The sequence below is a fragment of the Oncorhynchus gorbuscha genome, unplaced genomic scaffold, assembly GCF_021184085.1.
Source record: "Oncorhynchus gorbuscha isolate QuinsamMale2020 ecotype Even-year unplaced genomic scaffold, OgorEven_v1.0 Un_scaffold_897, whole genome shotgun sequence".
Lineage (NCBI taxonomy): Eukaryota > Metazoa > Chordata > Actinopteri > Salmoniformes > Salmonidae > Oncorhynchus > Oncorhynchus gorbuscha.
This window is the reverse complement of record NW_025745869.1, coordinates 175,222-201,056: the sequence shown is the minus strand read 5'-3', so window position 1 is coordinate 201,056 and position 25,835 is coordinate 175,222. Positions and strand designations below refer to the sequence as shown.

At 47.6% G+C, this 25,835-nt stretch overlaps 1 protein-coding gene across 1 annotated transcript in view; it reads right to left on the bottom strand.

The window, feature by feature from the left end:
- Window positions 1-25,143, bottom strand: part of LOC124020748 (acidic amino acid decarboxylase GADL1-like) — a 45,442-nt gene extending 20,299 nt beyond the window's left edge. The window contains exons 1-5 of the mRNA XM_046336008.1: window positions 24,830-25,143; window positions 13,090-13,273; window positions 10,566-10,692; window positions 7,112-7,202; window positions 132-241 (exon numbers count right to left, since the gene is read on the bottom strand). Coding sequence (XP_046191964.1) covers window positions 132-241; window positions 7,112-7,202; window positions 10,566-10,692; window positions 13,090-13,143 — 382 coding nt within the window. The 5' untranslated portion in view covers window positions 13,144-13,273; window positions 24,830-25,143. The remainder of the gene's footprint in view (window positions 1-131; window positions 242-7,111; window positions 7,203-10,565; window positions 10,693-13,089; window positions 13,274-24,829) is intronic.
- Window positions 25,144-25,835: the final 692 nt, after the last annotated feature.

The following is a 25,835-nucleotide window of genomic DNA, read 5'->3' as shown; positions in this document are numbered from 1 at the left end:
TAAAGAAGATGATGAAGGATAAAGAAGATGAAGAAGAAGATGAAGATGAAGAAGATGAAGAATAAAGAGGATGAAGAAGAAAATTAAGATGAAGATGAAGAAGAAGATGTCAGTCTGTGTGGTTTCCATACCTGGGCTGAAGATGCCGTCTCCTCCCTCCTGCCATCCTATGATCTCAATCATCTTCTGCAGAACCGCCTCCTCTGTCAGCAGGAACACTGGAGCCACCTCGTACGTGTACCTGCCAAGACAAACAAACATGTCCAGTCAATGACTCGCCTGCTCTCACCTGGGCTACATACTATCCAATCAATCATCAGGAACGAGCTACAGACACTTCTGAAATGAATAGCAGAATAGTTGTCATTGATATCATTTCATTTTTTTTTTTTTCAGTATAATAGCACAGAGGCTGTCCACTTATCTGGAAAGGAACAAGTACATTGATACATCTGTACAGAAAGCAGGCATTCCTGGTTTCTCTGGTTGCCTGGAACATACTAGTATGATTTGGCACCAGATCCAAACAGCTAAGAAGGACAAGAGAGACCTCTATGTCATCTTCCTCGACTTGGCCAATGCCTTTGGCTCAGTTCCCCATGAACTCCTCTGGGAATCCTTCAACATTTTCCACGTACCAGAACCCATCACTACACTGGTAAAGGCCTATTTCCAAGACCTGCAATTGTGTTTCACAACACCTGACTTCACAACAACATGGCAGCGCTTGGAAGTAGGCATAATGGCAGGCTGTACAATTTCTCCTCTGGCCTTCACTATGGCCATGGAAGTCATCATCAGGGCATCGAGATGGGTGGTCGGTGGTGAGAGAACTAAGGAAGGGCTCCGTCTCCCACCTATCCGAGCATACATGGATGACATGACTACACTGACCACCACTGCAGCATGCACCAGGCGGCTACTTGCAAAACTGCAGGATAACATCAAGTGGGCACGGATGAAAATCAAGCCAAGCAAATCTCGAAGCATCTCCATAGTCAAGGGACAGCTTAAAGATGTGAGGTTCTGCATTGGAGATGACCCGATACCAACGGTGTCTGAGCAACCCATCAAGAGCCTGGGTAGATGGTACAACGAAAGCCTCCGGGATAAAGATCAAGTGCAGCAAGTAAGGCAGGACATCGCCGACGGTCTTGAGAACATCAACAAGACCCTACTGCCTGGGAGGCTCAAGCTCTGGTGCCTACAGTTTGGACTTCTCCCCGGATAATGTGGCCACTCACCGTCTATGAGGTCCCAATAACAACAGTGGAGAAGATGGAGCGAACCATTACCTCATACGTGAAGAAATGGCTGGGTGTCCCACGATGCCTGAGTAACATCGGCCTCTATGGCAAAGGGGTCCTTGAACTACCTCTTACAAGTCTAACGGAGGAGTACAAGTGCTCTAAAGTAAGACTTCAGATGACATTGAAGGACTCCAAAGACCAGACCATTAGCAAGGCTGCACCTCCCCTACAAACTGGACGGAAATGGACATCATCCAATGCTGTGCAGCAAGCAACATCAGCCCTGAGACACCAAGACATTGTGGGGAATATCCAGCATGGAAGAGGAGGCTTTGGCCTGGCAGCAAGCAAACCAACGTTCCATAAGGCAACAACATCTGAACGCAGGAAGCTGGTGGTCGAGGAGGTGCGCAGACAGGAGGAGACTGCAAGAAGTGCAAAGGCTGTCTCTCTTGCTAAACAAGGGCAATGGACGCGGTGGGAAGGCCTGGAGAGGAGAAAGATCAACTGGAGTGAGCTTTGGCAAATGGAGGCAAGCAACATCAGCTTCATCATAAGAGCTGTTTATGATGTGCTTCCATCACCAAAAAATCTACATCAATGGTATGGCGAGGACTCGACCTGCCCCCTCTGCCCAGCTCCAGCGACTCTCAGGCATATAATGACAGGTTGCAAGACCAGCCTCTCACAAGGCCGCTACACCTGGAGGCACAATCAGGTCCTCAAGAGCCTGGCTGCAGCACTTGAGACCAAGAGGAGTGCAACCAATTCATTACCTCCAAAAACAAGCAATCCCGTCAAAACAACAACATTCATCCGGGAGGGACAGAAAAGGCCCAAGTATCCTCCTACAAAGCCAGAAACTGGACACCTAGCTATGGCCCGGGACTGGAAGATGCTTGTCGATATTGGCCAGCAACTCATTTTTCCACCTGAGATTGCTTCTACCAACCTTAGGCCAGACATGGTACTCTGGTCCCCTTCACGAAAGGCTGTGTACATCATAGAGCTCACAGTCCCGTGGGAAAACTCTGTTGAAGAGGCCTACGAACGTAAGAAACTGCGTTACACAGAGTTGGCAGCAGACGCAACTCAGCGTGGCTGGAATGCAAAAGTCTGGCCAGTTGAAGTGGGATGCAGAGGATTCGTGGCTTCTTCCATCATCAGGTTGCTGAAAGAACTTGGAATCCATGGACAGGCTCTGCGGCAGACCGTCAGAGCAGTTTCTCAAGCAGCTGAAAGAGGTAGCCAGTGGATCTGGATCAAACGGAAGGACCCTTGCTGGGCTATAACTTCATGACCCCTCACCCCCACCTGAGAACTCAATTCAGATCCCTCCAACTTGAGGAGGGCATATGAGGTATGCGGTCAGCTGTATGGCTGGCTCAGAGAAGAGGACGCCCCTGCCTTGCACAGTCCTGTGGGACATCTTAATTGGGCATGGGACACAAGCTAAGGCTTGATCACCCTTTAGCTGGCCACCTTTGATGAGGGTGTTTAGTGATTAAAGGCCGAAACACCCACTGATTCGAAGGCACACTACTGAGGATGTGTCCCAAAAATTGACATCTTACCCCAGTCTAAGAAATAAACCTCCCATGCCACTCTGTCAACATCACGGCAAATCTCATGCGAGTGCATTCCATCTATTGGCACAATGGACAGTTTTTAACATCTCGTCCCGTGTTTTATGATTCTGATTATCTGGACCAGTCCAGTGACTGCTGTGAAAGGACAGCTGACAACATAGGAAAGTCTGTGTGACAGCTTGGAGAGACAGCTGACCGGAGGGAATAGACCCCACTGGGGCTGTCATGGGTTAGCTACCCATGTTGGCAGTCTCCGACGCTGTTTCAGTATGTTGGAGACACCCGCTAAGTGCTACTGAAAGTCAACAAAGGAACATACCCCTAGAGCCTGCGAGAGCTGGGGCGCAAGATGGCTCAACGACTGATCACACGGTTACGGACCCAGGAACGGAAACGACTACGAGTAGGAACACAGCACATGAGACAACCATAACAGCAGCAGGACACACACTTCAGGTGTGCAGCTGTGGTTGGGAGAGAGTAACATCGGCAAGGGGGTTAAGGATCCATCAAGGGAGGAAAAGGTGCTTGTTAGAGAAGCAGAGACAGGGACCTCGCATTGACCAGTACTTCTTACGAAGCAGCCAGTCAAATCAGTCGAATGAAGCACAGCGACGGGACGCAAACCAAAGTTCGCAGAGCATCAGCACCCCTGTAACTGAGGAGGATAACACAAGCACAGAAATGCCGGTGGATGAACTTACCCAACCACAGAGACCTCTAAAAGAGGAAAAGATCAAAGGGCACAGACCGAGTGTGAAGTGGCCCAAAGCCGTTGAAAAGAGAGAGTGGGAAACAATCAACAACGACCTGACAAAAATCTTGGAACAACAGGTAGGAAAAGCAGAGAAAAAGCTTGAAAGGATGGGAGACATTATCTACCACTACGGAGAAGAGCGCTTTGGCGTAAACGAAAGGAGAAGTGGCAAGACACCTCCCGCGCCAGCCAAATCTAGGAGACAGCAGGAGATCGAGATACTTGTCAGAGAGAGAAGGCAGCTGAGGAAGCAGTGGAAGAAGGCCTCTGATGCAGAGAGAGAAGGTCTCATGCTACTCCAAGCAGACATTAAATGTCGGCTGGCAACCTTGCGAAGAGCGGAAAACTTAAGGAAACTTCGTAGGAAGAAGGAACACTCAAGAACACGGTTCTATAAAAACCCCTTTAAGTTTGTCAAAGATCTCTTCGCAAAGGAAAAGTGCGGAATCCTAAAAACTACAAAGCCTGAACTGGAAGAACATCTGGAAAAGGTCCACCAGGACATGAAAAGGCATGAGCAGATAATCATCCCACATGACATCCCACCTATTCAACCACCAGAATTCAATCTGGACACTGACCCTCCAAAATGGAGGGAAGTAGAGAACGTTGTCCGAAGAGCAAGAGCGGCCTCGGCTCCTGGGCCTAATGGAGTACCATACAAGCTCTACAAGAACGCCCGGATGTTCTACGCTTTCTTTGGAGGCTCATGAGGATAGTGTGGCAGAAGGAAATAATACCAAAGGCATGGCGAAGGGCTGGTGGTGTGCTAATCCCGAAAGAGAAGGATGCGACAGACATCAGTCAATTCCGACCAATCTCCCTTCTCAACGTCGAAGGGAAGATCTTTTTCAGTATAATAGCACAGAGGCTGTCCACTTATCTGGAAAGGAACAAGTACATTGATACATCTGTACAGAAAGCAGGCATTCCTGGTTTCTCTGGTTGCCTGGAACATACTAGTATGATTTGGCACCAGATCCAAACAGCTAAGAAGGACAAGAGAGACCTCTATGTCATCTTCCTCGACTTGGCCAATGCCTTTGGCTCAGTTCCCCATGAACTCCTCTGGGAATCCTTCAACATTTTCCACGTACCAGAACCCATCACTACACTGGTAAAGGCCTATTTCCAAGACCTGCAATTGTGTTTCACAACACCTGACTTCACAACAACATGGCAGCGCTTGGAAGTAGGCATAATGGCAGGCTGTACAATTTCTCCTCTGGCCTTCACTATGGCCATGGAAGTCATCATCAGGGCATCGAGATGGGTGGTCGGTGGTGAGAGAACTAAGGAAGGGCTCCGTCTCCCACCTATCCGAGCAGCTACATGGATGACATGACTACACTGACCACCACTGCAGCATGCACCAGGCGGCTACTTGCAAAACTGCAGGATAACATCAAGTGGGCACGGATGAAAATCAAGCCAAGCAAATCTCGAAGCATCTCCATAGTCAAGGGACAGCTTAAAGATGTGAGGTTCTGCATTGGAGATGACCCGATACCAACGGTGTCTGAGCAACCCATCAAGAGCCTGGGTAGATGGTACAACGAAAGCCTCCGGGATAAAGATCAAGTGCAGCAAGTAAGGCAGGACATCGCCGACGGTCTTGAGAACATCAACAAGACCCTACTGCCTGGGAGGCTCAAGCTCTGGTGCCTACAGTTTGGACTTCTCCCCGGATAATGTGGCCACTCACCGTCTATGAGGTCCCAATAACAACAGTGGAGAAGATGGAGCGAACCATTACCTCATACGTGAAGAAATGGCTGGGTGTCCCACGATGCCTGAGTAACATCGGCCTCTATGGCAAAGGGGTCCTTGAACTACCTCTTACAAGTCTAACGGAGGAGTACAAGTGCTCTAAAGTAAGACTTCAGATGACATTGAAGGACTCCAAAGACCAGACCATTAGCAAGGCTGCACCTCCCCTACAAACTGGACGGAAATGGACATCATCCAATGCTGTGCAGCAAGCAACATCAGCCCTGAGACACCAAGACATTGTGGGGAATATCCAGCATGGAAGAGGAGGCTTTGGCCTGGCAGCAAGCAAACCAACGTTCCATAAGGCAACAACATCTGAACGCAGGAAGCTGGTGGTCGAGGAGGTGCGCAGACAGGAGGAGACTGCAAGAAGTGCAAAGGCTGTCTCTCTTGCTAAACAAGGGCAATGGACGCGGTGGGAAGGCCTGGAGAGGAGAAAGATCAACTGGAGTGAGCTTTGGCAAATGGAGGCAAGCAACATCAGCTTCATCATAAGAGCTGTTTATGATGTGCTTCCATCACCAAAAAATCTACATCAATGGTATGGCGAGGACTCGACCTGCCCCCTCTGCCCAGCTCCAGCGACTCTCAGGCATATAATGACAGGTTGCAAGACCAGCCTCTCACAAGGCCGCTACACCTGGAGGCACAATCAGGTCCTCAAGAGCCTGGCTGCAGCACTTGAGACCAAGAGGAGTGCAACCAATTCATTACCTCCAAAAACAAGCAATCCCGTCAAAACAACAACATTCATCCGGGAGGGACAGAAAAGGCCCAAGTATCCTCCTACAAAGCCAGAAACTGGACACCTAGCTATGGCCCGGGACTGGAAGATGCTTGTCGATATTGGCCAGCAACTCATTTTTCCACCTGAGATTGCTTCTACCAACCTTAGGCCAGACATGGTACTCTGGTCCCCTTCACGAAAGGCTGTGTACATCATAGAGCTCACAGTCCCGTGGGAAAACTCTGTTGAAGAGGCCTACGAACGTAAGAAACTGCGTTACACAGAGTTGGCAGCAGACGCAACTCAGCGTGGCTGGAATGCAAAAGTCTGGCCAGTTGAAGTGGGATGCAGAGGATTCGTGGCTTCTTCCATCATCAGGTTGCTGAAAGAACTTGGAATCCATGGACAGGCTCTGCGGCAGACCGTCAGAGCAGTTTCTCAAGCAGCTGAAAGAGGTAGCCAGTGGATCTGGATCAAACGGAAGGACCCTTGCTGGGCTATAACTTCATGACCCCTCACCCCCACCTGAGAACTCAATTCAGATCCCTCCAACTTGAGGAGGGCATATGAGGTATGCGGTCAGCTGTATGGCTGGCTCAGAGAAGAGGACGCCCCTGCCTTGCACAGTCCTGTGGGACATCTTAATTGGGCATGGGACACAAGCTAAGGCTTGATCACCCTTTAGCTGGCCACCTTTGATGAGGGTGTTTAGTGATTAAAGGCCGAAACACCCACTGATTCGAAGGCACACTACTGAGGATGTGTCCCAAAAATTGACATCTTACCCCAGTCTAAGAAATAAACCTCCCATGCCACTCTGTCAACATCACGGCAAATCTCATGCGAGTGCATTCCATCTATTGGCACAATGGACAGTTTTTAACATCTCGTCCCGTGTTTTATGATTCAGTGATGGTAAAATCCCACATCCCTTGTCAGGCACAGTTATATAGTGAGTATGGTTACATGTTGACAGACACTCGGATCATATGAGATGGTAAGAGGTAATACTCACAGACTGGGGTTGATGGCTTCTGTGATGAATCGGCCCACTAGTGAATAAGGGTCCATGCCTGCATAGAGCTGGTTGAAGAAGAGAGGATGTCCTGCACATACAAACACACAAGGTTTTGAGGATTCATCATATCGTGTTTTGGGGTCTGGCTGGACCAGGCTAGGTGCTAGACACAGCAGCTCAGATGTCAGGGGCTGGGAGGGTTAAGAGGCTAGGTGCTAGACACAGCAGCTCAGATGTCAGGGGCTGGGAGGGTTAAGAGGCTAGGTGCTAGACACAGCAGCTCAGATGTCAGGGGCTGGGAGGGTTAATAGGCTAGGTGCTAGACACAGCAGCTCAGATGTCAGGGGCTGGGAGGGTTAAGAGGCTAGATGCTAGACACAGCAGCTCAGATGTCAGGGGCTGGGAGGGTTAAGAGGCTAGGTGCTAGACACAGCAGCTCAGATGTCAGGGGCTGGGAGGGTTAAGAGGCTAGGTGCTAGACACAGCAGCTCAGATGTCAGGGGCTGGGAGGGTTAAGAGGCTAGGTGCTAGACACAGCAGCTCAGATGTCAGGGGCTGGGAGGGTTAAGAGGCTAGGTGCTAGACACAGCAGCTCAGATGTCAGGGGCTGGGAGGGTTAAGAGGCTAGGTGCTAGACACAGCAGCTCAGATGTCAGGGGCTGGGAGGGTTAAGAGGCTAGGTGCTAGACACAGCAGCTCAGATGTCAGGGGCTGGGAGGGTTAAGAGGCTAGGTGCTAGACACAGCAGCTCAGATGTCAGGGGCTGGGAGGGTTAAGAGGCTAGGTGCTAGACACAGCAGCTCAGATGTCAGGGGCTGGGAGGGTTAAGAGGCTAGGTGCTAGACTCGCCTCCCTACCACTGAGGAAGTACAGCTCCCGCTCAGCCCAGTCAAAACTGTTCGCTGCCCTGGCCCCCCAATGGTGGAACAAACTCCCTCACGACGCCAGGACAGCGGAGTCAATCACCACCTTCCGGAGACACCTGAAACCCCACCTCTTTAAGGAATACCTAGGATAGGATAAGTAATCCCTCTCACCCCCCCCCCCTAAGTTTTAGATGCACTATTGTTAAGTGACTGTCCCACTGGATGTCATAAGGTGAATGCACCAATTTGTAAGTCGCTCTGGATAAGAGCGTCTGCTAAATGACTTAAATGTAAATGTAAATGTAGACACAGCAGCTCAGATGTCAGGGGCTGGGAGGGTTAAGAGGCTAGGTGCTAGACACAGCAGCTCAGATGTCAGGGGCTGGGAGGGTTAAGAGGCTAGGTGCTAGACACAGCAGCTCAGATGTCAGGGGCTGGGAGGGTTAAGAGGCTAGGTGCTAGACACAGCAGCTCAGATGTCAGGGGCTGGGAGGGTTAAGAGGCTAGGTGCTAGACACAGCAGCTCAGATGTCAGGGGCTGGGAGGGTTAAGAGGCTAGGTGCTAGACACAGCAGCTCAGATGTCAGGGGCTGGGAGGGTTAAGAGGCTAGGTGCTAGACACAGCAGCTCAGATGTCAGGGGCTGGGAGGGTTAAGAGGCTAGGTGCTAGACACAGCAGCTCAGATGTCAGGGGCTGGGAGGGTTAAGAGGCTAGGTGCTAGACACAGCAGCTCAGATGTCAGGGGCTGGGAGGGTTAAGAGGCTAGGTGCTAGACACAGCAGCTCAGATGTCAGGGGCTGGGAGGGTTAAGAGGCTAGGTGCTAGACACAGCAGCTCAGATGTCAGGGGCTGGGAGGGTTAAGAGGCTAGGTGCTAGACACAGCAGCTCAGATGTCAGGGGCTGGGAGGGTTAAGAGGCTAGGTGCTAGACACAGCAGCTCAGATGTCAGGGGCTGGGAGGGTTAAAATTCCCGGGATCAGGAGAGAATAAGCAAGAAAATTAACATACTTTCAACCAGGATTTCTGGAAAAGCTGGGAATGTTGGGGAAGTTAACAGGAGGAGCTACTGTTGCTAGCTTGATAATTTACTGCCTGGGTTGGATAGGGATCGGTTAGTGTATCTAGCGTGAGTACAGTTGGTAGAGCATGGTGTTTTCCAACGCCAGGATTGTGGGTTCGATTCCCATCTGTAAAATGTGACTGTAAAGATCTGCTAAAAATATGGTATTTAGTACAGTAACCCTTCCCTAATGTTAGCTAACTTTAACCTTACCCTAATGTTAGCTAACTTTAACCCTAACCTAATGGTATCTAACTTTAACCCTAACCTAATGGTATCTAACTTTAACCCTAACCTAATGGTATCTAACTTTAACCCTAACCTAATGGTAGCTGACTTTAACCCTTCCCTAATGTTAGCTAACTTTAACCTTACCCTAATGTTAGCTAACTTTAACCCTAACCTAATGGTAGCTGACTTTAACCCTAACCTAATGTTAGCTAACTTTAACCTTACCCTAATGTTAGCTAACTTTAACCCTAACCTAATGTTAGCTAACTTTAACCCTAACCTAATGGTAGCTGACTTTAACCTCACCCTAATGTTAGCTGACTTTAACCCTAACCTAATGTTAGCTAACTTTAACCTTACCCTAATATTAGCTAACTTTAACCCTAAAGTTAGCTAACTTTAACCCTTCCCGAATGTTAGCTAACTTTAACCCTAAACTAATGGTAGCTGACTTTAACCCTAACCTAATGTTAGCTAACTTTAACCCTACCCTAATGGTAGCTGACTTGAACCCTTCCCTAATGTTAGCTAACTTTAACCCTAACCTAATGGTAGCTGACTTTAACCCTAACCTAATGTTAGCTGACTTTAACCCTAACCTAATGTTAGCTAACTTTAACCCTTCCCTGATGTTAGCTGACTTTAACCCTAACCTAATGGTAGCTAACTTTAACCCTAACCTAATGTTAGCTGACTTTAACCCTAACCTAATGTTAGCTGACTTTAACCCTAACCTAATGGTAGCTGACTTTAACCCTAACCTAATGTTAGCTGACTTTAACCCTAACCTAATGTTATCTGACTTTAACCCTAACCTAATGGTAGCTAACTGGGGGGGGGGGGTGGTTAGAGTTTGAAGGTCAGTTGGTTGATAGACCTGGTTGACAGGGGTTTTACATTTGGAGTCTGGCTCGACCGGGCTAGGTGGGGGTCAAGGGATCTCAGATGTCAGGGGCTGGGAGGTTTAAGGGGCCGGGAGAGTTAAGGGCCTAGGACGGTTAAGAGGCTTGGAGGGGTATTAAGGATGGGCTACTGTCGCTATCTTGATGATTAACAGCCTGGGTTGGATAGGATAGCGCTGGGGGAAGGGTTTAGGATTGAGCTGTTTCCTATCAGTCTTGACACTATCGTATGGCGAAGGAGATACTCTGGGCTGGAGAGTTAGAAGGTTAAGGTTTAGGACAGGTTTGGGATGAAGTTCATTGGTCTCTTTTAAAGAGGGTTTTGAAAGTCAGGGTTTGGCTGAGGTCTGGGGGGTTAGATTTTAAATCGGGGTTGAGCTGGGTCCTTACCGGTCTTGACACTGTACCGGATGGCATCCCGACAGCGCTGCAGTATCTGGGGATGTGCCTCGCCTCCTTCCCTCAGCTCTAGGTCTAATAGGTCCTTCAGCTGCTCCGGAGAGCGCCACTCGCACACCTGTTACATGGGAAGGAAGGAAATAGACTTTTACCGTGCTCCGGGACCGCGCAAATTAGAGCACGGGATGCTGGGAGTATGATGAGTCCATATCAAAGTTGGCAAAAACGGAGCACGGAGGGCACATCTCGAATGCGTACTCCGTTTGTACATATTTCTGAAGAGTACATCGACGCAAGCTACAACGGAAAGTATGCACAGAAATATGATGCAACCGTGTTAAAAATTATGCAACATTTCTTGAAATCAATGGCGGACATTAACTGAGCTGAAGACAGAGAAAGTACACTCCGACTTCGAATGAAATGTTGCCTCTTCACATCTCATATGTCGGCTGACTACAATATTTTATTTATTTATCTTGATACGTTAATAAATACATGCTGTGTTCATTTTTGCTGTGTTTACCTGCCTACAATACCCACTGTAGTGTGTGTAAATCGCAAGCCCATAGTAAGTCAATAGGGCTAACTGTCTTGCTACTACTGTTAGCTAGCCACAGAGAATTGTTAGCTAGCTAGCAACCCACAAAGACTTGACTGACATCTGAAACGTTTTGCTTTGTGTATATCCTGTTTGGTCTCTATTGTTGTATTGTCCTGGTTGGAAGAAGGGTCAGTGAATGGGGAGGTGCAGCGTGAGGTAATACAGTAGGGGGAGGAGCAGCGTGAGGTAATACAGTAGGGGGAGGAGCAGCGTGAGGTAATACAGTAGGGGGAGGAGCAGCGTGAGGTAATACAGTAGGGAGAGGAGCACCGTGAGGTAATACAGTAGGCGGAGGAGCAGCGTGAGGTAATACAGTAGGGGAGGTGCAGCGTGAGGTAATACAGTAGGGGGAGGAGCAGCGTGAGGTAATACAGTAGGGGAGGTGCAGCGTGAGGTAATACAGTAGGGGGAGGAGCAGCGTGAGGTAATACAGTAGGGGGAGGTGAGTGTGAGGTAATACAGTAGGGTGAGGAGCAGCGTGAGGTAATACAGTAGGGGGAGGAGCAGCGTGAGGTAATACAGTAGGGGGAGGAGCAGCGTGAGGTAATACAGTAGGGGGAGGAGCAGCGTGAGGTAATACAGTAGGGGGAGGAGCAGCGTGAGGTAATACAGTAGGGGAGGAGCAGCGTGAGGTAATACAGTAGGGGGAGGAGCAGCGTGAGGTAATACAGTAGGGGAGGAGCAGCGTGAGGTAATACAGTAGGGGAGGAGCAGTGTGAGGTAATACAGTAGGGGGAGGAGCAGCGTGAGGTAGTACAGTAGGCGGAGGAGCAGCGTGAGGTAATACAGTAGGGGAGGAGCAGCGTGAGGTAATACAGTAGGGGGAGGAGCAGCGTGAGGTAATACAGTAGGGGGAGGAGCAGCGTGAGGTAGTACAGTAGGCGGAGGAGCAGCGTGAGGTAATACAGTAGGGGGAGGTGCAGCGTGAGGTAATACAGTAGGGGGAGGAGCAGCGTGAGGTAATACAGTAGGGGGAGGAGCAGCGTGAGGTAATACAGTAGGGGGAGGAGCAGCGTGAGGTAATACAGTAGGGGGAGGAGCAGCGTGAGGTAATACAGTAGGGGAGGTGCAGCGTGAGGTAATACAGTAGGGGTGAAAGCATCTCAAATGTAATACTCTATGTGTTCTCCACACTCTCATCCTCACAAGAATGTACTCAAGAGAACGTGGTCTTAAAATGCACTCAGAGCATGAGCGTATGGAGCGCGGTAGGTAGTGTGCATATTGATAAACACCCTTCAAGCTACATAGTGAAAATGGTGCCATTTCAGACTGTTCCCTCCACTAGATGTTTGTTTACCTTATCCTTGACGTCAGACAAACTACCTGGGCCTATTCATAGTAGGGGGGAGGGGTCAATGCAAATAGTAGGGGGGAGGGGTCAATGCAAATAGTAGGGGGAGGGGTCAATGCAAATAGTAGGGGAGGGGTCAATGCAAATAGTAGGGGAGGGGTCAATGCAAATAGTAGGGGGAGGGGTCAATGCAAATAGTGTGGGGGGGGTCAATGCAAATAGTGGGGGGGGGTCCATGCAAATAGTGGGGGAGGGGTCCATGCAAATAGTGGGGGGGGGTCAATGCAAATAGTGGGGTGAGGGGTCAATGCAAATAGGCAAATAGTAGGGGGAGGGGGCCATGCAAATAGTGGGGGAGGGGGCCATGCTAATAGTGGGGGGAGGGGCCATGCAAATAGTGGGGGGGGGTCAATGCAAATAGTGGGGGACGGGTCAATGAAAATAGTGGAGGGGAGCCATTTACCTGATACATTCTGATACAGGTCCATGTCCTATTGTTTGAACAATAAACTGCAGGAATCCGGTTATACTTCACAACAGATCTCATTTTCCTTTGTGCATCCTGGGACTGGAAAGTGCAAAGTGTGAGAAATAAAATAGTGAAAAGAGGTGTTTACCTTCTCCTTGACGTCAGTAGCCTTCCAGACGGCCTCCTCCATGATGATGGGCATGGCGTCTCTGAGGAAGCTCTCTGCTTCCCGGATGTCCAGCGTGGGGCCGTTCAGAGTCACCCCGTCCACAAGCACTGGGGGCCGCTTCCCCTTGGGCTCCGCGGGCTCGCTGAGGCCTTACTAGAGGTATCTGGGGGGGGTAGGAGATAACAGACAGTAATGTCAATACTAGAGGTATCTGGGGGTAGGAGATAACAGACAGTAATGTCAATACTATAGGTATCTGGGGGGTAGGAGATAGCAGACAGTAATGTCAATACTAGAGGTATCTGGGGGGGTAGGAGATAACAGACAGTAATGTCAATACTAGAGGTATCTGGGGGTAGGAGATAACAGACAGTAATGTCAATACTAGAGGTATCTGGGGGTAGGAGATAACAGACAGTAATGTCAGTACTAGAGGTATCTGGGGGTAGGAGATAGCAGACAGTAATGTCAATACTAGAGGTATCTGGGGGGGTAGGAGATAACAGACAGTAATGTCAGTACTAGAGGTATCTGGGGGTAGGAGATAACAGACAGTAATGTCAGTACTATAGGTATCTGGGGGGGTAGGAGATAACAGACAGTAATGTCAATACTAGAGGTATCTGGGGGTAGGAGATAACAGACAGTAATGTCAATACTAGAGGTATCTGGGGGGGGGGGTAGGAGATAACAGACAGTAATGTCAATACTAGAGGTATCTGGGGGTAGGAGATAGCAGACAGTAATGTCAATACTAGAGGTATCTGGGGGTAGGAGATAGCAGACAGTAATGTCAATACTAGAGGTATCTGGGGGGTAGGAGATAACAGACAGTAATGTCAATACTAGAGGTATCTGGGGGGTAGGAGATAGCAGACAGTAATGTCAATACTAGAGGTATCTGGGGTGTAGGAGATAGCAGAGAGTAATGTCAATACTAGAGGTATCTGGGGTGTAGGAGATAGCAGAGAGTAATGTCAATACTAGAGGTATCTGGGGGTAGGAGATAACAGACAGTAATGTCGGTACTAGAGGTATCTGGGGGGTAGGAGATAACAGATAGTAATGTCAATACTAGAGGTATCTGGGGGTAGGAGATAACAGACAGTAATGTCAATACTAGAGGTATCTGGGGGTAGGAGATAACAGACAGTAATGTCAATACTAGAGGTATCTGGGGGTAGGAGATAACAGACAGTAATGTCAATACTAGAGTTATCTGGGGGTAGGAGATAACAGACAGTAATGTCAATACTAGAGGTATCTGGGGGTAGGAGATAACAGACAGTAATGTCAATACTAGAGGTATCTGGGGGGGTAGGAGATAACAGACAGTAATGTCAATACTAGAGGTATCTGGGGGTAGGAGATAACAGAGAGTAATGTCAATACTAGAGGTATCTGGGGGTAGGAGATAACAGACAGTAATGTCAGTACTAGGGGTATCTGGGGGTAGGAGATAACAGAGAGTAATGTCAATACTAGAGGTATCTGGGGGTAGGAGATAACAGACAGTAATGTCAGTACTAGAGGTATCTGGGGGTAGGAGATAACAGACAGTAATGTCAATACTAGAGGTATCTGGGGGTAGGAGATAACAGACAGTAATGTCAATACTAGAGGTATCTGGGGGTAGGAGATAACAGACAGTAATGTCAATACTAGAGGTATCTGGGGGTAGGAGATAACAGACAGTAATGTCAATACTAGAGGTATCTGGGGGGTAGGAGATAACAGACAGTAATGTCACTAGAGGTATCTGGGGGTAGGAGATAACAGACAGTAATGTCAGTACTAGAGGTATCTGGGGGGTAGGTGATAACAGACAGTAATGTCAATACTAGAGGTATCTGGGGGTAGGAGATAACAGACAGTAATGTCAATACTAGAGGTATCTGGGGGTAGGAGATAACAGACAGTAATATCAGTACTAGAGGTATCTGGGGGTAGGAGATAACAGATAGTAATGTCAATACTAGAGGTATCTGGGGGTAGGAGATAACAGACAGTAATGTCAATACTAGAGGTATCTGGGGGTAGGAGATAACAGACAGTAATGTCAATACTAGAGGTATCTGGGGGTAGGAGATAACAGACAGTAATATCAGTACTAGAGGTATCTGGGGGTAGGAGATAACAGACAGTAATGTCAATACTAGAGGTATCTGGGGGGGGGAGATAACAGACAGTAATGTCAATACTAGAGGTATCTGGGGGTAGGAGATAACAGATAGTAATGTCAGTACTAGAGGTATCTGGGGGGTAGGAGATAACAGACAGTAATGTCAATACTAGAGGTATCTGGGGGTAGGAGATAACAGACAGTAATGTCAATACTAGAGGTATCTGGGGGTAGGAGATAACAGACAGTAATGTCAATACTAGAGGTATCTGGGGTGTAGGAGATAGCAGAGAGTAATGTCAATACTAGAGGTATCTGGGGGTAGGAGATAACAGACAGTAATGTCAATACTAGAGGTATCTGGGGGTAGGAGATAACAGATAGTAATGTCAATACTAGAGGTATCTGGGGTGTAGAAGATAGCAGACAGTAATGTCAATACTAGAGGTATCTGGGGGTAGGAGATAACAGACAGTAATGTCAATACTAGAGGTATCTGGGGGTAGGAGATAACAGATAGTAATGTCAATACTAGAGGTATCTGGGGGTAGGAGATAACAGACAGTAATGTCAATACTAGAGGTATCTGGGGGTAGGTGATAACAGACAGTAAAGTCAATACTAGAGGTATCTGGGGGTAGGAGATAACAGACAGTAATGTCAATACTAGAGTTATCTGGGGGTAGGAGATAACAGACAGTAATGTCAATACTAGAGGTATCTGGGGGTAGGAGATAACAGACAGTAATGTCAGTACTAGAGGTATCTGGGGGGTAGGAGATAACAGACAGTAATGTCGGTACTAGAGGTATCTGGGGGTAGGAGATAACAGAGAGTAATGTCAATACTAGAGGTATCTGGGGGTAGGAGATAACAGACAGTAATGTCAATACTAGAGGTATCTGGGGGTAGGAGATAACAGAGAGTAATGTCAATACTATAGGAGGGGGTATAACAGACAGTAATGTCAATACTAGAGGTATCTGGGGGTAGGAGATAACAGATAGTAATGTCAATACTAGAGGTATCTGGGGGTAGGAGATAACAGACAGTAATGTCAATACTAGAGGTATCTGGGGGGTAGGTGATAACAGACAGTAATGTCAATACTAGAGGTATCTGGGGGTAGGAGATAACAGACAGTAATGTCAATACTAGAGTTATCTGGGGGTAGGAGATAACAGACAGTAATGTCAATACTAGAGGTATCTGGGGGTAGGAGATAACAGACAGTAATGTCAGTACTAGAGGTATCTGGGGGGTAGGAGATAACAGACAGTAATGTCGGTACTAGAGGTATCTGGGGGTAGGAGATAACAGAGAGTAATGTCAATACTAGAGGTCTCTGGGGGTAGGAGATAACAGACAGTAATGTCGGTACTAGGGGTATCTGGGGGTAGGAGATAACAGAGAGTAATGTCAATACTATAGGTATCTGGGGGTAGGAGATAACAGACAGTAATGTCAGTACTAGAGGTATCTGGGGGTAGGAGATAACAGACAGTAATGTCAATACTAGAGGTATCTGGGGGGTAGGAGATAACAGACAGTAATGTCAATACTAGAGGTATCTGGGGGTAGGAGATAACAGACAGTAATGTCAATACTAGAGGTATCTGGGGGTAGGAGATAACAGACAGTAATGTCAATACTAGAGGTATCTGGGGGGTAGGAGATAACAGACAGTAATGTCAATACTAGAGGTATCTGGGGGGTAGGAGATAACAGACAGTAATGTCAGTACTAGAGGTATCTGGGGGTAGGTGATAACAGACAGTAATGTCAATACTAGAGGTATCTGGGGGTAGGAGATAACAGACAGTAATGTCAATACTAGAGGTATCTGGGGGTAGGAGATAACAGACAGTAATATCAGTACTAGAGGTATCTGGGGGTAGGAGATAACAGATAGTAATGTCAATACTAGAGGTATCTGGGGGTAGGAGATAACAGACAGTAATGTCAATACTAGAGGTATCTGGGGGGTAGGAGATAACAGACAGTAATGTCAATACTAGAGGTATCTGGGGGTAGGAGATAACAGACAGTAATATCAGTACTAGAGGTATCTGGGGGTAGGAGATAACAGATAGTAATGTCAATACTAGAGGTATCTGGGGGTAGGAGATAACAGACAGTAATGTCAATACTAGAGGTATCTGGGGGTAGGAGATAACAGACAGTAATGTCAGTACTAGAGGTATCTGGGGGGGGGGGGTAGGAGATAACAGACAGTAATGTCAATACTAGAGGTATCTGGGGGTAGGAGATAACACACAGTAATGTCAATACTAGAGGTATCTGGGGGTAGGAGATAACAGACAGTAATGTCAATACTAGAGGTATCTGGGGTGTAGGAGATAGCAGACAGTAATGTCAATACTAGAGGTATCTGGGGGTAGGAGATAACAGACAGTAATGTCAGTACTAGAGGTATCTGGGGGTAGGAGATAACAGATAGTAATGTCAATACTAGAGGTATCTGGGGTGTAGAAGATAGCAGGAGGTATCTGGGGGTAGGAGATAACAGACAGTAATGTCAATACTAGAGGTATCTGGGGGTAGGAGATAACAGACAGTAATGTCAATACTAGAGGTATCTGGGGGTAGGAGATAACAGACAGTAATGTCAATACTAGAGGTATCTGGGGGGTAGGTGATAACAGACAGTAAAGTCAATACTAGAGGTATCTGGGGGTAGGAGATAACAGACAGTAATGTCAATACTAGAGGTATCTGGGGGTAGGAGATAACGACAGTAATGTCAATACTAGAGGTATCTGGGGGTAGGAGATAACAGACAGTAATGTCAGTACTAGAGGTATCTGGGGGGTAGGAGATAACAGACAGTAATGTCAATACTAGAGGTATCTGGGGGTAGGAGATAACAGACAGTAATGTCAATACTAGAGGTATCTGGGGGTAGGAGATAACAGACAGTAATGTCAATACTAGGGGTATCTGGGGGTAGGAGATAACAGAGAGTAATGTCAATACTATAGGTATCTGGGGGTAGGAGATAACAGACAGTAATGTCAGTACTAGAGGTATCTGGGGGTAGGAGATAACAGACAGTAATGTCAATACTAGAGGTATCTGGGGGTAGGAGATAACAGACAGTAATGTCAGTACTAGAGGTATCTGGGGGTAGGAGATAACAGACAGTAATGTCAATACTAGGGGTATCTGGGGGTAGGAGATAACAGACAGTAATGTCAATACTAGAGGTATCTGGGGGTAGGAGATAACAGACAGTAATGTCAATACTAGAGGTATCTGGGGGTAGGAGATAACAGACAGTAATGTCAATACTAGAGGTATCTGGGGGTAGGAGATAACAGACAGTAATGTCAGTACTAGAGGTATCTGGGGGGTAGGAGATAACAGACAGTAATGTCAATACTAGAGGTATCTGGGGGTAGGAGATAACAGACAGTAATGTCAATACTAGAGGTATCTGGGGGTAGGAGATAACAGACAGTAATATCAGTACTAGAGGTATCTGGGGGTAGGAGATAACAGACAGTAATGTCAATACTAGAGGTATCTGGGGAGGGGGGTAGGAGATAACAGACAGTAATGTCAATACTAGAGGTATCTGGGGGGTAGGAGATAGCAGACAGTAATGTCAATACTAGAGGTATCTGGGGGTAGGAGATAGCAGACAGTAATGTCAATACTAGAGGTATCTGGGGTGTAGGAGATAGCACAGAGTAATGTCAATACTAGAGGTATCTGGGGGTAGGAGATAACAGACAGTAATGTCAGTACTAGAGGTATCTGGGGGTAGGAGATAACAGACAGTAATGTCAGTACTAGAGGTATCTGGGGGTAGGAGATAACAGACAGTAATGTCAATACTAGAGGTATCTGGGGGTAGGAGATAACAGACAGTAATGTCAATACTAGAGGTATCTGGGGGTAGGAGATAACAGACAGTAATATCAGTACTAGAGGTATCTGGGGGTAGGAGATAACAGATAGTAATGTCAATACTAGAGGTATCTGGGGGTAGGAGATAACAGACAGTAATGTCAATACTAGAGGTATCTGGGGGTAGGTGATAACAGACAGTAATGTCAATACTAGAGGTATCTGGGGGTAGGAGATAACAGACAGTAATGTCAATACTAGAGGTATCTGGGGGTAGGAGATAACAGACAGTAATGTCAATACTAGAGGTATCTGGGGGTAGGAGATAACAGACAGTAATGTCAGTACTAGAGGTATCTGGGGGGTAGGAGATAACAGATAGTAATGTCAATACTAGAGGTATCTGGGGGTAGGAGATAACAGACAGTAATGTCAGTACTAGAGGTATCTGGGGGTAGGTGATAACAGACAGTAATGTCAATACTAGAGGTATCTGGGGGTAGGAGATAACAGACAGTAATGTCAATACTAGAGGTATCTGGGGGTAGGAGATAACAGACAGTAATATCAGTACTAGAGGTATCTGGGGGTAGGAGATAACAGACAGTAATGTCAATACTAGAGGTATCTGGGGGTAGGAGATAACAGACAGTAATGTCAATACTAGAGGTATCTGGGGGTAGGAGATAACAGACAGTAATGTCAATACTAGAGGTATCTGGGGGTAGGAGATAACAGACAGTAATGTCAATACTAGAGGTATCTGGGGGTAGGAGATAACAGACAGTAATGTCAATACTAGAGGTATCTGGGGGTAGGAGATAACAGACAGTAATGTCAATACTAGAGGTATCTGGGGGTAGGAGATAACAGACAGTAATGTCAATACTAGAGGTATCTGGGGGTAGGAGATAACAGACAGTAATGTCAATACTAGAGGTATCTGGGGGTAGGAGATAGCAGACAGTAATGTCAATACTAGAGGTATCTGGGGGTAGGAGATAACAGACAGTAATGTCAATACTAGAGGTATCTGGGGGGTAGGAGATAACAGACAGTAATATCAGTACTAGAGGTATCTGGGGTAGGAGATAACAGACAGTAATATCAGTACTAGAGGTATCTGGGGGTAGGAGATAACAGACAGTAATATCAGTACTAGAGGTATCTGGGGGTAGGAGATAACAGACAGTAATATCAGTACTAGAGGTATCTGGGGGTAGGAGATAACAGACAGTAATGTCAGTACTAGAGGTATCTGGGGGGTAGGAGATAACAGACAGTAATATCAGTACTAGAGGTATCTGGGGGTAGGAGATAACAGACAGTAATGTCAATACTAGAGGAATTGATAGAGGGTCAGATGGAGATAACAGGTCAGTTCACAGTTCTGGTGGTCTCTCTTGCTGGGTCTTACTAGGGGTCTCTCTTGCTGGGTCTTACTAGGGGTCTCTCTTGCTGGGCTCTTACTAGGGGTCTCTCCTGCTGGGTTCTTACTAGGGTCTCTCCTGCTGGGTTCTTACTAGGGGTCTCTCTTGCTGGGGTCTTACTAGGGGTCTCTCTTGCTGGGGTCTTACTAGGGGTCTCTCTTGCTGGGTCTTACTAGGGGTCTCTCCTGCTGGGGTCTTACTTTGGGTCTCTCCTGCTGGGGTCTTACTAGGGGTCTCTCTTGCTGGGTCTTACTAGGGGTCTCTCTTGCTGGGCTCTTACTAGGGGTCTCTCCTGCTGGGTTCTTACTAGGGGTCTCTCTTGCTGGGGTCTTACTAGGGGTCTCTCTTGCTGGGGTCTTACTAGGGGTCTCTCTTGCTGGGTCGTACTAGGGGTCTCTCCTGCTGGGGTCTTACTAGGGGTCTCTCCTGCTGGGGTCTTACTAGGGTCTCTCTTGCTGGGTCTTACTAGGGGTCTCTGGGGGTCTTACTAGGGGTCTCTCTTGCTGGGTCTTACTAGGGCTCTCTCTTGCTGGGTCTTACTAGGGGTCTCTGGGGGTCTTACTAGGGGTCTCTCCTGCTGGGGTCTTACTAGGGGTCTCTCCTGCTGGGGTCTTACTAGGGGTCTCTCTTGCTGGGTCTTACTAGGGGTCTCTCCTGCTGGGGTCTTACTAGGGGTCTCTGGGGGTCTTACTAGGGGTCTCTCTGGTGGGCTCTCTTGCTGTGGTCTTACTAGGGGTCTCTAGTGGTTCAACAAGTTATTTTGTGATTTTATTTCACCTTTATTTAACAGAGAGTGGTGTCAATACTTTGTCAGCACAACAGCACTTCTTGGATGACACACTTGAACAGGTACATCCAGTCCAATCACAGCCAGACTACAGCTGACTAGGGGTCTCTGGGTCAGAGAAACACTGCTACTGTAGATGGCCCTCTAGGACAGCTGACTAGGGGTCTCTGGGTCAGAGAAACACTGCTACTGTAGATGGCCTTCTAGGACAGCTGACTAGGGGTCTCTGGGTCAGAGAAACACTGCTACTGTAGATGGCCCTCTAGGACAGCTGACTAGGGGTCTCTGGGTCAGAGAAACACTGCTACTGTAGATGGCCCTCTAGGACAGCTGACTAGGGGTCTCTGGGTCAGAGAAACACTGCTACTGTAGATGGCCCTCTAGGACAGCTGACTAGGGGTCTCTGGGTCAGAGAAACACTGCTACTGTAGATGGCCCTCTAGGACAGCTGACTAGGGGTCTCTGGGTCAGAGAAACACTGCTACTGTAGATGGCCTTCTAGGACAGCTGACTAGGGGTCTCTGGGTCAGAGAAACACTGCTACTGTAGATGGCCTTCTAGGACAGCTGACTAGGGTCTCTGGGTCAGAGAAACACTGCTACTGTAGATGGCCCTCTAGGACAGCTGACTAGGGGTCTCTGGGTCAGAGAAACACTGCTACTGTAGATGGCCCTCTAGGACAGCTGACTAGGGGTCTCTGGGTCAGAGAAACCCTGCTACTGTAGATGGCCCTCTAGGACAGCTGACTAGGGGTCTCTGGGTCAGAGAAACACTGCTACTGTAGATGGCCCTCTAGGACAGCTGACTAGGGGTCTCTGGGTCAGAGAAACACTGCTACTGTAGATGGCCCTCTAGGACAGCTGACTAGGGGTCTCTGGGTCAGAGAAACACTGCTACTGTAGATGGCCTTCTAGGACAGCTGACTAGGGGTCTCTGGGTCAGAGAAACACTGCTACTGTAGATGGCCCTCTAGGACAGCTGACTAGGGGTCTCTGGGTCAGAGAAACACTGCTACTGTAGATGGCCTTCTAGGACAGCTGACTAGGGGTCTCTGGGTCAGAGAAACACTGCTACTGTAGATGGCCCTCTAGGACAGCTGACTAGGGGTCTCTGGGTCAGATAAACACTGCTACTGTAGATGGCCTTCTAGGACAGCTGACTAGGGGTCTCTGGGTCAGAGAAACACTGCTACTGTAGATGGCCTTCTAGGACAGCTGACTAGGGGTCTCTGGGTCAGAGAAACACTGCTACTGTAGATGGCCCTCTAGGACAGCTGACTAGGGGTCTCTGGGTCAGATAAACACTGCTACTGTAGATGGCCTTCTAGGACAGCTGACTAGGGGTCTCTGGGTCAGAGAAACACTGCTACTGTAGATGGCCCTCTAGGACAGCTGACTAGGGGTCTCTGGGTCAGAGAAACACTGCTACTGTAGATGGCCCTCTAGGACAGCTGACTAGGGGTCTCTGGGTCAGAGAAACACTGCTACTGTAGATGGCCTTCTAGGACAGCTGACTAGGGGTCTCTGGGTCAGAGAAACACTGCTACTGTAGATGGCCCTCTAGGACAGCTGACTAGGGGTCTCTGGGTCAGAGAAACACTGCTACTGTAGATGGCCTTCTAGGACAGTTGACTAGGGGTCTCTGGGTCAGAGAAACACTGCTACTGTAGATGGCCTTCTAGGACAGCTGACTAGGGGTCTCTGGGTCAGAGAAACACTGCTACTGTAGATGGCCTTCTAGGACAGCTGACTAGGGGTCTCTGGGTCAGAGAAACACTGCTACTGTAGATGGCCTTCTAGGACAGCTGACTAGGGGTCTCTGGGTCAGAGAAACACTGCTACTGTAGATGGCCTTCTAGGACAGCTGACTAGGGGTCTCTGGGTCAGAGAAACACTGCTACTGTAGATGGCCCTCTAGGACAGTTGACTAGGGGTCTCTGGGTCAGGGAAACACTGCTACTGTAGATGGCCCTCTAGGACAGCTGCCTAGGGTCTCTGGGTCAGAGAAACCTTGCTACTGTAGATGGCCCTCTAGGACAGCTTTAACACTGCTACTGTAGATATATCCCAAAAGGCATCCTATTCTTGTGCACTACTTTTGAGCACGGGCCCTGGTCATAAGTGCACTACGTAGGGAATATGGAGGCCATTTAGGACGCAAAGCCTGTAACTCGAGCCTTATTTCAGCTGTGATGCATTCTGTAAGCTCACCCTTATTTATTGACGTCTCCGGTTGGCTAAGGGTGTTACAAGAATGTGCACCGCTCATTCCTGACCGACCACAGACTGGGGCTGCAACTCAAATGGCCCTGGTCTAAAGTAGTGCACTATATGGTGAATACGGTGCCAACCAGGCCACACACGGACAATAATGACAGACATGATATAACGGTCATCCACGTTATACTCTTTATAGCCTATAGCCTAGCATACGCTGTCCAATAACCTGCAACACGGAACGCTGCATGCATGAAACACGCTGCTTACTGCACTACTGGCGCACCTTGCAGCGCCTGGCCAGTTGGTTCACGCTACCGCAGAAGGGCAGACAGTCTTACTGTGCGTTCTGTGACAGACCGGCTCTTTATTTTTTCCCCCAACATAACAAGTTAGGCTACTGATACAAATAACGTTTTTTTTAAACAATTAAGTGTTAATTGTATCTACTTATTACGCATAAGGGGTATTCTATTCAATATCTCCGCAGAGAGACACCTTGCCAGGGCGACTTTCCCCGCTGCCCATCTTCGGGAGAACTGTGCGCTGAGCAGCGAGTGAACAGGTAACGCCTGACCCGATCAGATAGAGTGAACAGGTAACGCCTGACCCGACCAGATAGAGTGAACAGGTAACGCCTGACCCGACCAGATAGAGTGAACAGGTAACGCCTGACCCGACCAGATAGAGTGAACAGGTAACGCCTGATCCGATCAGATAGAGTGAACAGGTAACGCCTGACCCGACCAGATAGAGTGAACAGGTAACGCCTGACCCGATCAGATCGAGTGAACAGGTAACGCCTGACCCGACCAGATAGAGTGAACAGGTAACGCCTGACCCGACCAGATAGAGTGAACAGGTAACGCCTGACCCGATCAGATAGAGTGAACAGGTAACGCCTGACCCGACCAGATAGAGTGAACAGGTAACGCCTGACCCGATCAGATCGAGTGAACAGGTAACGCCTGACCCGACCAGATAGAGTGAACAGGTAACGCCTGACCCGACCAGATAGAGGGCGCTGGGTGGCATTATAGAACACTGATGTAAATCCATTCTTAAGGCCATTGTGACAACTTCTATTCTCCAGGCAAAACGCACTAAAATGTGCCCGTATTTTTATTTTTTATTTTTTATTTTGAGAGAACAGTAAACATTTCAATTCGGGATATAGCTAATGATAATCAATATATATATATATATTTGCAAATAACATGAAACGCTCCTGTATTTGCCTCACAAACATGTAATAACGAATGAATAAGAGAAATAGCAGAGTCCAACATACCGTTCATTTGTCTTTCATTCGTCGGCGCCATTGTTCATTTATGGTTTAATTGATTGGTCTCAAAAAGCTCTGTTCTTCCAGCTAAAATTGTTTAAATAATGTTTGGAGATAAACTAGAATGTCTCCTTTATAGACCAAGAATGTCTTTAACATGGTGACGTCGCGCCCCGTGGGCAAGGTTGGGCCATCCTTGTTCCTGGCGGGTTGCCTGGGCGTCATGGAAGAACACTGGCTGATTACAGTAAAGAGTCGAGAAGAATCAAGTTGCCCAATTATTTTCTCTCTGCACTGTTGCCGCGAGGCCACGGTTTCACTGCATCAGAGCGTTTGTGTTTGTGTCGTTTTGAAATGGAGAGCGGAGCAAGTGGAGAGCTCTGATGACTGGGGAGGGAGAGAGGATACGTGTTCTCTTGTTGACATTCATACCTATATGTTACACTTTAGAAGAGTTGAAACATTTATGCTATTTTATTAGGGCAATATATTTCCTATGTGGAATATTTTCAATTTAGAATTTGAGAATTCTGTATTTTTCCCCGAAGACATAAACATAGAGAAGTGACTCATCATCTTGCATATAGCAAGTGTTGGCATCTGTTGATGGCTTGTATTTCTCCATGAGTAAGACGTTTGACATCAACTTTCTAGGTATCATCGTGTATTTTGTAGTTAGGCCTGCCGTTAGTAATTTCCGTTTGCTGTTTTTTGTTGTAATAAAAAAAAATCAGTGACGATACAGTTAGCTATGATGCAATAATAATAATAGGTATTGTTATATTTAATTTGTAGAGCGCATTTCCCATGCTCATTGCGCATCTGTAGACATGAATAAAGGTCAGTGGCATTAAACCCCGAGCTAAGTAAGCTGATACTAGATCTGTTCATAAGTGCAACTCGTAGTACAGTGTCATGCTAAGAATCAGATCTAGGGGACCTCTAGTGGCTGATAAAAAGTACTACAGACTCATTGAAAATGGCTTCCTGTGAACCTGTATGATTGTAACCA